Source organism: Onychomys torridus, chromosome 5, assembly GCF_903995425.1.
Source record: "Onychomys torridus chromosome 5, mOncTor1.1, whole genome shotgun sequence".
NCBI classification, from domain to species: Eukaryota; Metazoa; Chordata; class Mammalia; order Rodentia; family Cricetidae; genus Onychomys; species Onychomys torridus.
This window is the reverse complement of record NC_050447.1, coordinates 84,926,364-84,943,020: the sequence shown is the minus strand read 5'-3', so window position 1 is coordinate 84,943,020 and position 16,657 is coordinate 84,926,364. Positions and strand designations below refer to the sequence as shown.

General features: G+C 39.4%; 1 protein-coding gene across 1 annotated transcript in view; it reads right to left on the bottom strand.

The window, feature by feature from the left end:
* Positions 1-463: 463 nt before the first annotated feature.
* The window catches only part of Rab18 (RAB18, member RAS oncogene family), a 33,694-nt gene continuing 17,500 nt past the window's right edge, over positions 464-16,657 (bottom strand). Inside the window, exons 3-7 of the mRNA XM_036188648.1 lie at positions 13,507-13,568; positions 9,157-9,229; positions 7,318-7,436; positions 5,601-5,667; positions 464-2,162 (exon numbers count right to left, since the gene is read on the bottom strand). Coding sequence (XP_036044541.1) covers positions 1,987-2,162; positions 5,601-5,667; positions 7,318-7,436; positions 9,157-9,229; positions 13,507-13,568 — 497 coding nt within the window. The 3' untranslated portion in view covers positions 464-1,986. The remainder of the gene's footprint in view (positions 2,163-5,600; positions 5,668-7,317; positions 7,437-9,156; positions 9,230-13,506; positions 13,569-16,657) is intronic.

Genomic DNA, 16,657 nt, shown 5'->3' with positions numbered 1-16,657 from the left:
TCAACATTAATTTATTTGAGTATATGGGCTTGTACATGTGTGCCCACATGTATACAGAGGCCTGAGGTTGATGCTGAGGCTTCCTCAATTGCTCTCCACTTTATTCTTTGAAGCAAAGTCTCTCTCAATTGAACCCAGAGCTTGCCAACATGAGTACTCTAGCTCACCAGCTTGATTCTGGAGGCTCTGTCTCCACCTTCTGAGTGTTGGAGCTACAGTTGCTGCTACTCACCTGGCATTTTAGGTGAGTTCTGGGGATACAAACAACAGTCATCAAGCTTGTACAGCAAGTACTCTGTCCAATGAACCACCTCTCCACACACTACAATTAATTTTTAAAAGTTACATTCAAGTGACTCATATTTAAGTTCTGATCAAATCAAAACAACAATCTAATGGTAATAAAGATGACGTAACTCATGGAGCAAGAATAAGCAGAAGTCTTGTCAAGACAGACTCAAAATGTACATAAATCTAAAATTTAATGCAACATGACCAAATTATAAGTGTATTGTGAGCTACCTTTCTCTAACATTATAGAAGCAAAAGTCTTATCTTTAATAAAAATATACAGAATGTATAAAAGCTCTAATCACATGTAGACTACCAAGTATAAATGAAGTAAAATGTAAGGTTTCCATATATGAAGACACCCTGTTCAGAAAAAAGCCAAGCTGAAGTAAAGCCACTAACACACATATTGCAAAGGTACATAAAAATGTTTATCGTTTACCATTGTACATAGAGAATAACTGCAAAAATTAATATCAGAATCTTAATGAGGGATAATACAGTGACTAGCCTAAGTACATATTACTTATGGAGCATAAATAGCATAGGTCAATGTAAATTAAATAATGGATGAGTGAAAAAACATACAATGTACTATAACAAGGAGTTAGAAAACTGAATACTGTGGAAAAGGTTTATTATTCTGTACAGGTTGGATTTTAATAAACTATTGGCTACTTGTTACAGTAAATTATCAACAATCTCATTGTAATAGCATTTCCCCACCATTCAGAATCTGGAAGCAATACGCCTTTCTCAAATTATCATTTAGTGTTTTCTCCCCCACCTTCGAAACACAGACAGAGGTTTTTGAATGGCAATTGGCCATTTATGGAAGCCATAAGATACAGATAGTCATTACACAAGCTACAGTGAGGCATCTGGACAAACACTACCAACACTTGTGATGTTGGGTTTTAAAAGTGGAAGTATTTGAAGACGTTACACTGTTCATGTCCTTCTGAATCCCAGATGAGGGAAAGCCACCTTACTGCCATCCTTCCAGAAGCCATGTAACTAAAACACTGCACCAAGGATCAGGAACCCAATGTGTGCAATGGATTAAAGCCCAGTTACCTGGGCTAATCACTGGAGTAAATGAAAATACCAAACTGCTTTAACTTACCAATACTATTTTGGAAGCATCATCAGAACAAATAGAGATTTAATTATGAATTGGCCTGGGCTACATTCTGAACTGAGAATTATACTTAGTACTAAGACTCTCAAACATCCTAGAAAAGCTGAGAATCATGCTTTGTTATTCCTCAAGGGAAACTGGATAGGCTTGATGATACCTGCATACCTTCCCATGGTTCTAGTTCTACATACCAAGTAATTCAGTAATTGATCAGAGTATTTAAGCAAAAAGGAGAACAAAAGCAGACTTGCAGCAACATATACTAGACAGATGATATTTTTAAAAAATGACATGATAAATGTAAATCATAAAATCAAATGTACTCATGAAGGTACACCTATTTTACGTTACATAAAAACTATAGACTGCAAACTGTGCATGCGTACCATAACATTTCACCTGGGAAAGCCAATGAGGGGGTTTCTTGCAAATACTCACTGCCATGATAAAAAGGATTATGTGCAAACTGCAAGGTCCCTAAAAGCAGTTAAGAGTTTATATACAGAAAGATGTCACTATCTGATCAACTATGCAAGAGATGGACTCCCCAGAGTTTATAGCACAGAACAGTAACCACCACAGGCTCCTCCTCCATGGCTCTCTTCTCTGTGTGACAGCTTGACTCCTTTGTTCTGGTTCTCACTTTCCCACAGTCCAGGTGTCTGAATGATCTTTTCAACAAGCTCCTCAAAGGCACACTGAACACCATCACAGGTTTTTGCACTTGCCTCTAAAATTCAAGGAAAAGGAACACAGTATAATTTTTGTTGGACATATTCTCATGAGTTTCTGGAGAATTACTATGGCATAAATAGAAACCTACAAGACATTATTCATCAAATCAGCAATTCCTTGCCACAGGTTTAGAATTAGTAAATTTCCCCCACTCCACACACACAGCTACTTTAAGTCTACCCACTAGTGTATTAGCTTAGCCCTAAGATTTGTAAAGCAACTGCAACTTGTAAGGCACTACTCAAACAATGGTCTACATTTTTTTTCTTAAGTTTTCAGTTAATTCTTCAAATGAGCCCCCAAAGGAGACAGCATTCCTAGTTTAAAATAAGGAACCCCACGCTCCAGTGTTAACAATTAACTTGAACTTTCTGAATGTGGAGCTATGTAGTGGCACACAGCCACTGGTGCATTTTGTGTGTGCTCTCAGGGCCTCGAAGCCGAGTACTTATTGGTCTTTCTGACTATCTGAGGATTCCTTGCATCCCTTCTTTACTACTCTATCGCAGATGACACTCGAGTCTTTCAGTTTTTAATACAGAGGATTGAATCTAGGGCTTTGTGCATGATAGCCATGTGTGCTCTACCACTGAGCTAAACCTCCAGTTGATGATCTAAGGTGAAAAAGATGTTTGGGAGTGGAGCAACAGAAACAATTTGGCAAAGATTCTCTGGTCATCCCACTATTAAGTTTACAAGCTTCCTGCCTATCCTGTTACTCTGTGGAGAGGTGAGCTGCCCATGCTGCTGCCCAAACCACCCCTTCTCCAGCTCCTGGGACCCCACCCCTTCTCATTTACCAAAGGCTCACACACTCTTTTCTAACATTATCATTCAATCTAAATGTCTGCTAATATTTTCCATCTTACGAACAAGACAGACTTGTTCTAGAGTCTACATACCTACCACGGAGCCACCCAGTGTCTCTATTCTTCATGGAAACCATCCTAGAATGTTGTTTGTATTCGCTGCTTTCACCAACTCACCTTACAAGCTTACCTCAATAGGCAGCAGCCAATCCCATCCAAGGGGCACATGTACTAGGGAACTCCCACATCTACCTCTATGTGCCTACCCATACATGCCTATGATAAACTTTAACTTTTAAATTAGGCACACTAATAAATTATCAACAATAAGTAGTAACAAAATTAAACAATTATTATAATATGCTATAATAAAATCTCATTCTTCATATTTGCAGAACAAGACTGACCATGGTAACTGAAACTCTGAGAGTGTGTGCTGCATGTCGGGGCAGGCAGTCTACTCTGGCTTTTGTTCCCACGATTCCATTAAGGGCATTCCTTTCACAGCCATCAGCACTGGTTCCTCTGGTCACCTCACCTGACACCCTTGGCATTTGATATTACTAATCACTTCCCTCTTTAAATACTCTCACATCCTGTGACTCCCAGCACAGTCAATATGCCTTGGAATCCTCCTGTCTCAATGGCATGTCACTCATGGCCTTTCTGCTGGCCTCTCATTGGAACATCCTAGAGGTTAATCTCTGGCCCCCTTGAATTCACATTCTTGGAACAATTTCACTAATCACAGCATTTTAAATGCCACTTAAACAACTAGCATGTCTACTATGAACACTGTCTCACCCTGTGTCTAAGTAAAATTCTTGATTCTGCTTTACCTCAGTCTTCCACACCCAGGTAACAGAAATACAACCCACCTACTATTTGGTCAAGCTTAAATATCTGTAGTTGTCTTTAATTGTTCTCTTTCCTTGGCCTCATCCAATTTTCCCACATATACTGTCAGTTTCACATTCAGTGTATCTCCCAGAGCGGTCAATTTTCCAAGACCTGCTGGTTGCAAGTGCACCAGCTTTATTCCTCTGGGCCACAGAGAGAGAAGAATCAGCTTCCTGCTTTCACTCCATAGACCAGACTCTACATGTAAGGTACTCTAGAAGAGTTCCAACTATTGCATATGGCTTTCTGCTGCACACATGTAGTATGTATTTCATCTTGTTACCATACTCTAATCCCATGTCCTACCAGCTTCTTTCTCCCAAACGCATGCTAAGCTCCAGTCCACAAGCTTCCTTTCTGTTCTTAAACACACTATCCTGTCCCCTACCTCTAGAAACTTGCTACTGTCTCAGCATCTAGACATGTACACTGACAGTTCTGCTCAACTACGTCAATAGCTTTCCCTGTGTGGTCACCATGCCAGTACTCTCCCCTCCTTTCTTTCCTTCATAGCACTGCTTACTTGTTAAACCTGCTTTTCTACACTAAAATGCAAGGCCCAGGAGGGCAGAGCATGTGTCTGTCTGTTCAATGTTATATCCTCCATGTCCATGAAAAATGGGGAAAGCTAATATATGGAGATATGGGACATGCAGCAATTCAATAATAAAGGTGGCATTCAATTCCCTTCAGAACATCAGCTAACCAGCCACTTACACCATCCTGCTTCTGTCTATGTAAATGCTCAAGTCCATCTGCAGGTTCCTAGTATTTGAAACACACAGGATAACTAGATCACTAATTCCAAAAGTTGCTGCCACATCAGACTCAGTGTGGGTAATTTCTTTTTAAAAAAGACTCTGTGTGTGGGGGTGGGGGTGTGTGTTCAAACATGCAAACTCATGGGCTGCTGCCTACAGGAGCCAAAGGATCGCCTAGTCACGTACACAGGTGCTGGGAATCAAACGTGGGTCCTCTGAAGAGTAGTAAGCACTCCTAACTGCTGAGCCATCTCTCCAGTCTGTACTTTTAATATACTTTTAGTTCCATGAGAGCAGAGAGAAAAGTTCACAGGTGATTCAGATACAGTCAGATCACTCTTCCAGAGACGGGGTTGAGAAACTTCTGCAAACGACCAGAGACTAAGTATTTTTGGCTTTGGGAGCCATATAGCTTGATGGGAACTACAAACATTCATGTAGCATAAAAGCATCCAAAGGCAGGAAGTAAATAAATAAGTATCCTGTACTTAATATAATGGGGGAGTGGTCCATGTTTTAGCTTGCCAACATTGAGCCTCAAATATTAGTATGCCTAGAAACCATACAAAGATATCACTAAAATTCAGATTCCAACTAAAAAACTGGGTTGGGCCTGGGATGATGCATTTCTATTAGTACCATATTCTCAGATGATGCTAAATGTACCAGTGGGTACAATTCAACTATACTCCTATGATTTCAACCAAAAGAAGAGGAATCTCATTGTACAGTTAGATTATGTATCATTAGACAACAATGAACTGCATATATTTTATGGTTCTTTTTTTTATTTTTTATTTTGGAGCTCAGGATCAAACCCAGGGCCTTGTACTTGCTAGGCAAGCACTCTACCACTGAGCTAAATCCCCAACCCTATTTTATGGTTCTTTAAGGAAATAATTCAATAAAACCACAATTTAAATTTTTTTCCTTAAGATTGGAAAGAGTCACTTACTCACTTACCTATGAACAACATAGAATGCTTGCGTGCAAATTTCAGGCCTTCATTTCTATCAACTTCACGATTTTCCTGAAAGATAAAAGTAGCCAATTTTAAAAGTTGCCATCCATTTGTAGAGGTGGTGGGGCATGACTATATTCTCGACTGCTTAGAACCATCTGAATGGTAGGGTGTGCCTGTATTCCCAACTACTTAGAAGGCTATGGTGATATGAATAGGGATGACACCCATAGACTCATGTGTTTGAATGCTTGACCCATAGGGAATGGCACTATGAGGTGCAGCCTTCTTGGAGGAAGTGTGTCACTGTGGGGGCAGGCTTAGAGGTCTCATATGCTCAAGCTATGCCCAGTGTGGTAGACAGTTCATTTCCTGTTGCCTACAGATCAAGATGTAGAACTCTCAGCTACCTTTCTAGCACCATGTCTGCCTGCATGCTGCCACACTTCCTGCCATGATGATAATGGACTAAACCTCTAAACTGTAAGCCATCCCCAACTAAATATTTTCCTTTGTAACAGTTGCTACAGTCATGGTGCCTCTTCACAGCAACAGAAACTTCAACTAAGACAGAAGTTGACTAGGTACTGGAGTAATGTTGACTTTGGAACTATAGAAGAGCAGTTGAACACTTTAAGTGGGGCTTAATGGGCCATCCTAATAGGAGCATGGAAGACAGTGATGCTGAGGGTGATTTGACCTGTGGGGCCTGGTTCAAGAAGTTTCAGAGAAGAATGTTAGTATGTGGCCTAGAGGCCAGTCCTAGGATATTTTGGTGAAGAATGTGGCTGTTTTTTGTCCTTGTTCAAAAAGTCTGCCTAAGGCTAAAGTGAAGAGTTTTGGGTTAATTCCTATTATGGGGGTATTAGTGTTCACTCTTCCGAAGATCTATAATGAAAACAAGCAATCTGAGAAAGGAAAAATACAAAATGTACAACTTGAGGAGAAAAGGGTTCCAGGAAGTGGAATGGAGCTAAATCTTGTGTTCAGGGAGATACACAAATTAAAGGAAAGCCTGACATTAAGTGGGATAAAGGGAGTGGAGACTATTAGGTGTAGCCTTGTTGAAGTAGGTGTAACCTTGTTGAAGGAGGTGTGTCACTGTGGGGGTGGTATTGCAGGTCTCATATGCTCCAGCTATGCCCAGTATGGTAGACAGCTCACTTCCTATTGCCTGTGGACCAAGATATAGAACTCTTAACTACTTCTCTATGTCTGCTTGCAAGCTGCCCACTGTGATCCTAGACTAAACCTCTGAACTGTAAACCAGCCCCAATGAAATGTTTTCCTTTATAACAGTTGCCGTGGACATGGTGTCTCTTCACATCAATAGCAACCCAAACTAAGACAAAGACCGAGAAGATTTTAATTCTGGGACCAGCCTAGGCAAGCTGGCATTAAAATTAAAAAGGGTTGGGATGCAGCTCCATCGTAGAACATGTGTTTAGCATGCAGGAAGTGCTGTGTTTAAATCTCATTTCTCGGGCTGGAGAGATGGCTCAGAGGTTAAGAGCACTGGCTGCTCTTCCAGAGGTCATGAGTTCAATTCCCAGCAACCACATGGTGGCTCACAACCATCTGTAATGAGATCTGGTGCCCTCTTCTGGTGTTCAGGTGTAAGCAAGCAGAACACTGTGTATAGATAATAAAAATTTCTCATTTCTCCTCCTCTCCCCTCCCCAAAAAGTGCTACCCAAATGTCAAGTGTCTGCTTTTTACCTTATCAATTTTATTTCCAACTAGCATGTTTACTATGTCATTTCTTGTACAGTATGTTTCCAATTCATTTAACCAATTATCCAGTTTAACAAAGGTGTCTCTTCTTGTGACATCATAAACTGAAATGAAAGCAAAGCCACTAATTTAAAAATCACACAAAATAAGAGCAAAGACTTATTTTTGATACTCGCTAAAAGCTAACAATAGTGTATAAGCAAGTCTGATTTTTGTTAATCCTTCACTGCTTACTAGTGAATACTTAAAACAAATTTAAATCATTAACACACATAGTAACATTGTACCTTATATGGCAACTGACAGTAAGTTAAACAAAACTGCTGCTTGATAATGTTGAGGTCTATCTGAGCATAATATCTTAATCTAAATCTTAACAAGATATCAAAATATTACATGACTTTAAACATCTATGAACCTCTTATTTTTTTTTAACAAGGATCAGAATTTGTAACTTTAAAAAAATGTCAGTGTCATTATTGTGCTGGCTAGTTTTATATCAACTTGATACAAGCTACAATTATCTGAAAGGAGGAAACCTCAATTAAGAAAATGCCGCCGGGCAGTGGTGGCTCATGCCTGTAATCCCAGCACTCGGGAGGCAGAGCCAGGGGGATCTCTGTAAATTGAGGCCAGCCTGGTCTACAAAGTGAGTTCCAGGTAAGGCGCAAAAACTACAGAGAAACCCTGTCTCGAAAAACCAAACAAAAAGAAAGAAAGGAAGGAAGGAAGGAAGGAAAGAAGAAAGGAAAGAAGGAAGGAAGGAAAGAAGAAAGGAAAGAAGGAAGGAAGGAAGGAAGGAAGGAAGGAAGGAAGGAAGGAAGGAAGGAAGGAAGGGAGGAAGATGCCTTCATAAGATTCAGCTGTAGGGTATTTTCTTAACTAGTGATTGATGGAGGAGGGCTCTATCCATTCTGGATAGTGCCAAACCTGGGCTGATGGTCCTGGGTTCTATAAGAAAGCAGGCTGGCAAGCCGTGAGGAGCAAGCCAGTAAGTAGCACTCCTCCAAAGCCCTGCATTAGCTACTGTCTCCAGGTTCCTGCCCTGTGTGTGTTCCTGTCCTGACTTCCTTCAATGATGAATAGTGATGTGGAAGAGTAAATCAAAAAACGTTTCCTCTCCAACTTGCTTTTGGTCATGGTGTTTCATCACAGCAAAAGAAACCCTAATTACGACAGAAACCAAGTGAAAGTCATCCTGTGTGGCTTCCTCTGTTGTTACTTTTGTCTTGTATCATCTTGTATCATAAAGAGCTCGGTTTCCAAACTGTTTGCCACTCTTAAAAAAAATAACATAATCAAATGGAAGATGACTATGACCTTCTCAGCAGATCATCTGAAAACCAAATATTCTGGTTTTAAATTTTGATTGATTATGAACCCTAACTGGTGTTTAGTGCTACTTTTGACATAACAGATTCTACTTAATAACAAATACTCTGTTTACAGACTGAAGCAAGTGTTAATTTACTGATAAATGAAGACTAGTTTCGGTAATGCTCTGGGACACACGCAGGCTAATTTTCAATTTATGTATTCATCAGCATGTTTTTTAAAACCAAAGATAGTGGTCTTCTCTTTTTTTAAATTTCCACACAGAGTTGAAAAAGTTAAGTTTAAAGTTCAATAATATCAAAAAGTCTCTATAACTTACAAGTACATATATATGAACACATACACATAAAAAAGTACCCCTAAAGAAAATTAAAATACAGATCTTCCTAGACTAGAAATTTCAATGGATAGTATTTTAAACAATGGACAGTAGTATTTAACAATGGATAGTATTTGTCAATGGATAGCATATTAAAGTAAAATACTTACCTAATATAACTCCCTGTGCACCTCTGTAATAGCTGGGAGTTAATGTTCTGAACCTCTCTTGCCCAGCCGTATCCTGGAAGTGACAATCAATTGTTACTAAGTAAAGCAAAGTATAAACAGCACATCTTCAATGTTATTGAACATATTTAAGCAAGTCAAAAAATTATTAAAAACACTTAGAACTTAAATACAATGTACATTTACTAGTAAGTGTTACACAAATGAAAATCAATTAATACTGGGTCATTTCTAGAAAAACACAAGTGAAGGTTTTCTGCCATTACAGTCTTAAGATTTTGATCACATATGAAACTTTTTTTTTTTTCTGGTTTTTCGAGACAGGGTTTCTCTGTGTAGCTTTGCGCCTTTCCTGGAACTCACTTGGTAGCCCAGGCTGGCCTCGAATTCACAGAGATCCACCTGGCTCTGCCTCCCGAGTGCTGGGATTAAAGGCGTGCACCACCACCACGAGGTGAAAACATGATTCTTAACTTCAGGTACACAATCAAATTATCTGGAAACATTTATGTCTAATCTCCAAAGATTCTGACAAAATCCATCTAGGCAATTTAAGTTGGGGAAGGAAAACCCAATCTTCCTAGGTTATTATGATGAAGTGAAGCTGAGGACCACTGATTTACGTATTTCAGAGGGAGGAGGGAGGGAGAAGGGAAGGAGAGAGAGAAAGAAAGGAGGAGGAGGAAGAAGGGGAGGGACTAATTTCATCTTTTTCCAGGCCTACTTCCGGGTCTTCCCAGCACCCCTGGATTGTGTTTCAAGGTATCTAGGATCTTACAGAGCTGCATGTGGCAAACTGCTGCTTCAACCTATTATAACCTATTTTATTATAATGAAAGGTTTACTAAATAAAGTCTTAGTAACAGCCAGCCATTAATATCAGTGTATGGCCCAGTTTAAGGTGCAAATATTTACTCTCTGGCCTGGCCTGCTGATGTAGGATAACCTGAATGAAAGTAAAGACACACCACACCTCAGCTTAGCTGCCAGGATCACTGTGCACAAGCAAGGTTCGCTACGGACAAGCAAAGCTCTTGCAGAGAAAGTGTCCTACTCTGAGACGTTTGTTAAGATCGGAGAGGAATTCAAACAGCAACAAGAGGTGCCAGCAATATGGAGTGTCTTTGTCTGGCCAAAGAAGAGAATGCTATAAAACAACAGAAAGTGTCTGAGGAAATTCAGTCTCACAAGAGACACTTAAGAGGAAAACTACTTCCAGCATGAATAGCTTTGAAATACACCATCCTTGCTCCGATTCATAGCAGCAAAGGATGATACCCCTAGCTCTGCTTACATTTCAGATAAAGACACAACACAGTTAAACTTTCTGATCAGAAAATGGTAGTAAAAAACCAATTTCTCTCTTCAAATTCCTCAGGCTTCAAAGTCTCTTGCAAAACCTCCTTCTCACTTACAATCACTCAATTTGCATACATACTTAAGTTTAAAAAATTTTTATAAAATAAAGCTTCATCAAGCAGACATACTATCTAAAGCAGATTATAACTGATAATGATAGAGGTAAATATTTTAATCATGACATGGCTATCACTGAGTGATCAAGACTCAAGTTTGTACAAGAAGTCAACTGGGAACCATAATACAACTTTCAAGTGATAGAAGAGTTAAGTGTCTAATTCTGCCACAATAGAATGTAACTAGTTTCAATATGCCCACACAAAATGCAAAGGTTTTCTGCCATGCTGGACTTAAGACTTTTAGTCACACATGAAATCTACCTCATTGAAAGCTGGGAACATATATATTACCAATGGTCAGAGACTCAAATCTGCATCTATTTGAGACAATCCAATTCAGGAAAACGAAACACTGACTGGAGAGATGGCTCAGCAGTTAAGAGTCCTTACTGCTCTTGCAGAGGACCAGGGTTTTGTTTCTAGTATCCATCTAGTCAAACACAATAGTCTGTAACTCCAGTTCCAAGGGAACCCAACACCCTTTCATGGTCTCTAGGGACACCAAGTATGCACCTGAATACATGCAGGTAAATACACACATAAAATAAAAATTATACTGTAAAAAGACAAGTTATTGTCAGAAACATATTTTAGCAATTTACTTACATACAAAAAAAAACAACAACATTCAACTACTCAATATCCACAATACTGGAATTCTCAGAATTCCATCATGAGAAGAATTTAAATAAATACTCCAGTTTTTTTTTATTTTTATTATTGTCTTTGTTTTCAAAGAGAGAAAGGGAACAGAAGAAAAGCTATCAACAGCAAAACTGTTTCACAATTTAAAAACTGTTTCATAAGATCAGTTGTGAAACAGAAAATTCCAATAAATTAATTTCTAGACCAAGCACAGGGCAATCTAGTATGAACTCTGAGAACAACTTCAAAAACTGCCCCTGAGGCTGAGATGGCTAAGGAGGTCAAAGCTGCCTGTGTTTGACCCTGGGATCCCATGGTGGAAGGAGATTCTGAAAGGTTATTTCCTGATCTACAAGCATGCTGTGGCACTGTGTGCCCTCACTCACTCACAGTCCCCCCCCTTTCTCTCTCTCTCTCTCCTCTCTCTCTCTCTCTCTCTCTCTCTCTCTCTCTCTCTCTCTCTCTCTCACACACACACACACACACACACACACACACACACCATGTAATTTTGATCATTTTGTATGTGAAAGTAATTTTGACAATTTTTATGTGAAACTTAACTAAGACCAGATGTTAAACCCTTTGCATTTTTGATTCATTTATACAAATGTGTTAGTATGATTTCTTGCACCACAGCATTAGACTCGATTTTATAATAACTGTGAACTTAACAGTTAGACATCAAACTTTTGCTTGTGTTTGTCTTCAAAACCAGAAATAAATGTTAAGTATATTGCCATCTTTGTTCGGATGAAAGAGGCTAATCTTTTTGTATGCTTTGGCTTTTATTTTCTAATGGAGAAAGGCAAAGGAATTAAAGATTACTAAAGACAAATATGGATTAAACCCGAGGGCTGAGAAAGCCCGAGAAAAGCTAAATAACAGAATTCAGAGCGTCCAAGTGAAGCAAAGGTATAGAAAAGAAGAGAAAACAAGCTCCCAGACAGAGGCCATGTGTATCATGGTGAGTGTGCACTTTGGAAGTAGTGGGGGCAGGGCTATGAAGCTAACAAGGAGAGGAACTCACTCACTGTATTTTTATAAACAAAACAGCAGAAATTAGGGTAAATTATGGACTCAGATATTCCTAATATTATCCAAAAGCCCTTCTCCCCAAATATGACACTCAGATGTTATAAAGAAAACAAATAACTGGATCAAATAAATACCAAAAAGCTTTGATAAGGCAAGAGTATCTCCTAAGCTTCCTTCCCATTCCACATTATCTTCATCAAGCTTTGAGTGGTGTGACAAACTACAAAAACCCTACAGGGTAAGAGAGTCGGGGCTATACACACTCGTAAGACACAGCACATGTTTACCTTAAGCAATACTTCAAAGATAAATGACAGAGTAGAAAAAATAACAAGCAAAGAGCTGACATTTTTATTATGTAAAGATTTTATTTTTCCAGAAATAGTCCTTTATTACAGTTCAGTGAGAATTCAGTTGAAAGTAAACAGAACAGACAGATAATAAATTGTTTAAGCACCAAAAAATCTACAAGTCATAAAATCTCTTTATTATGCCTGGGAAACTTTAGAATTTATTTACTATCTCATGTGATTGCTTACATTATGAAGATAAAGAACCAGCATGGAAGTATCTACCAGTCCTTATATGTCAGAAGATGGTTACAATAACATAACTCTTTATAATAAAGACTTTAAATCATGAAAAAAACAAATGTTAAATATAAAATGGACTATGAACATAAGTAAATTGTTTGCAAATATGATCACTATCAGAAAAACTCAGAAACACAATGTAAGTAAAAAGTTACTAGAGAGACATAAAAGAAAGGACAGTAATGCATACAGAAGTGAAGGTGCTGGAGGAGAGGGTATGACAACCCGGCCAGGGGGAGTGAAGACAGTATCAGGCCTTCACACCCTTTCAGACACCATTTCTGCTGCAGCCTTACACCCCCAACAACTAGATAAGACACACACACATGCACAAGGTGGGATGTTCTGCCAGCCCCAATGAAATGTTTTCCTTTATAAGAGTTGCCGTGGTCATGGCCTCTCTTCACAGTAAGAAAACCCTAACTAAAACACAGCTCTTCTAGAGGATCTAAATTGGGCTGCCAACATCCACAGCTGGCGACTCAAAACCTCCTCTAACTTCTGCACAATACGGCATATAGACATACAATAAATAAAATAAAAATACATTTTAAAAAGTACATTTTAAAAATACTTACCCATATTGCAAGTTTAGCCTTATTTCCATCCACTGAAATCGTTTTCACCTTAAAGTCAACACCTTGAAGAAACGAAAATTTTGGTAAGTCATCCAGTAAAATATGATATTTAAATTTATTATAAAGAAAACCAGAAAAAAATACTTTTTCAACGGAGATGATCACTGTGAAGACTGAAAATCAGCAGCTACAATTGAAGTGCTAATCCAAAAATGAGTGTTTTTTGCTGATTGCAGATCATGACTGTTTTCAAGGACTCTATATACCTTTGTTCAGAGTAGTGTCTAATCTATGACAAGGGCACTACACCCATGAACTGTCAGCAATATGGCTGGCTGCCTGCACAAGACCACATAGGTCAACACACCAACATGGAGTGGGTAAAATTCTGTTAAGACCCTATCCCTAAAGAAGACTACAGGTAATCAGTCAGTGGCTGCTAAGAAAGAGAATCAGTTTACTTCAGAGACAAGACCTCTGACAGGTTCCCAATCCTACATGGTCAGCCCAAAACTAAACACAAGTGCATACAGGTGTCACTAACTAGACTCAGGAGGCTGTGTGTGTGTGTGTGTGTGTGTGTGTGTGTGTGTGTGTGTGTGTGTAAAACAGTAATAAGAATAGAAACCATGAATAGACTCAGGAGGCTGTGTGTGTGTGTGTGTGTGTGTGTGTGTGTGTGTGTGTGTAACACAGTAATAAGAATAGAAGCCATGAATTCAGGAGAGGATACGGGAAGGGTATGGGATGAGCTGGAGAGGAAAAGGAAGAACGATGTAATTACAATGTACTCATGCATGAAATTCTCAAAACTTTAAAATTAATAAATAAAAAAGGGTGTTGTTTACCACACTCAACCACTAACACAAATCTTAGCTGTAAGTAGCTGGGGAACTAGTAAACATATAAAAGGTCACTTTCTCCTTGTCTTATGAACTCAACTTTTTTTCCCATGAAAAGAGAAGTTTTGTATAACTTATTCAATGATCACTTGCAACTGTATTTTTTTTAATGTGTATTAAAAACACTTATGCCAATCCCTCTACCAGTCTTCCTAAGTAAAAGGAACTTTGGCCCAAAGTTCTCTAAAAAGCTGCTATGAATATTAAGGAGGGCTTCATAAGAAATCAAATAAGGCCACACACAATAATTTCTCTCCTTTCCAGGAAAGTGAGCTGATACAAATGAATAGTAACTGCTCACATGTCTTTAAAATATCATCAGTGCAGGCTACTCTACTGGCCAGAGAGAAACATTAGCTCAAAACAAGATCCTACAAGCTTGTCACAATTAATTCACAACAGAGCCAACTAAAATGAGCAATACCCTCACATACTAAATGCTTTCTTTTTATGTTCTTGTTGTTTTCCAAGACAAGGTTTCTCTGTGTATCCCTGGCTGTCCTAGAACTCACTCTGTAGACCAAGCTGGCCTCAAACTCAGATCTGCCTGCCTCTGCTTCCCAAGTATTGGGATTAAAGGTATGAGCCACCACAACCAGCATACTAAATTTTTTGTTTGTCTGTTTTTTGAGACAGGGTTTATCTATGTAATAGCCCTGGATGTCCTGGATCTCACTCTGTAGACCAGACTGGCCTTGAACTCACAGAGATCTACTTACCTCTGCCTCCCAAGTGCTGAGATTAAAGGCATGTGTCACCACTGCCCAGCTTACTAAATGTTTTCTAAAAAACTTTACATTGATTTTAAAAAACATGTCACAATACACTAGTATTTCGGTAATCTTTGGAGGTCTTCTGGTAATCCATTACATATAAAACTTGTAAAAATATGCATTATATCTAGTCTTCTATAAGACAAAGATCCAAAGACATATATATATACACATAAGCACACACACACACACACACACACACACACTCACACACACAAATTCGTATGTTGAGCTCAAGTAATAAAGAAATTGATCAAGCTCTAGCTTAGAACAACAAGCAATTAATGAAAGGACAGTGGATTAAAAAGCCCAAGAAAAACAAAAGTATAAAATTTCTTCTAATCTATGCAGAAATGTCCAGGGCCCACCCCTTACTGAGGAACTACAGGCAGTAACTGATAGAGGAGGGAAAAATCACTCTTCCTGGAGGAGGTAGCCACTGGTAGTATTCCCATACTCTAGTATAAGTCCTACAGTCATAAGGACTAAGCATGGCAAACAAAATAAATAAAACCACTCAACAGGAGGAAAACGATGCTTTGTACTGGAAACCTAGCCAGCTTCCCAGGCCTAGAGAGGTAATGGGCCTTTAGAAAAGAATATAGCACCTCCATTTTGCTAGGTCAGCACAATTCCTTATCGTTAGGTCTCAAACCAAGGACAAATCTTACTTAGTGCCTGTGACTCCTTCCAGCACTTCTCACCCCTCCCCTACCCGAAACCTCTTCCTGCCAGGGGCTAGGCTTCTGCTTCCCTTCCCCAGCCTGATCCCTATAGAATTTAGCCAGTTTGGCTACATAATTCTCTTGGCCTAGACCACCTCCCTTGGTCAGCAGCTCTTCTCTTGCTCTCCCTCCCCATTTCTCCTCTAATGGTCCAATTTAGTTTGCCAGCCATGTTCTTCCCGGACTCCTCCCTCTGCCTGCTTTCTTTTTTATATCTACAATAAAAATCTTCAGCATACTTTAGGAGTAGTCATGGCCTCCTCCTTTTATTTTTTCATTCACTTACTGTTATGCCCATATCAACACAGGGACCCCCCAAAAAAGACCATCATGGAGACCAAATCCCATGTGTAAAAGCAAGGAGCCTTTATTTCAAGCTCAAGCTTGGACTCTACATCTGTCTGATGCAGCAGTGAGAGCAGAGGGCCCCAAGCCCAGGTGGGGTAGGGTTTTTTATCATAGCAGAGATTGGGGTGAGGGGATTTCCAGAGTTCAGGACCCCAATTAGCTGACATTTGTCTAGGGGTATCTTGGTAAAAGGGAAACAGGTGTGTGCTCGGCTCAGAGGCATCTGGTGACCTTATCTAACCTTATCTAACTGTTGGAACGTTTGGGATGTCAGGTACTTCCCCTTAGATGCTGGCCCTCCCTTGTGAGGTCAGCTTATGGCTTTTCCTGGATCAGGGTGTTGCCTGCCTATAAGCCTGTCATGGCAGCTGTGTGGTCAAACTGTTTGGGGCCCCCCCACACT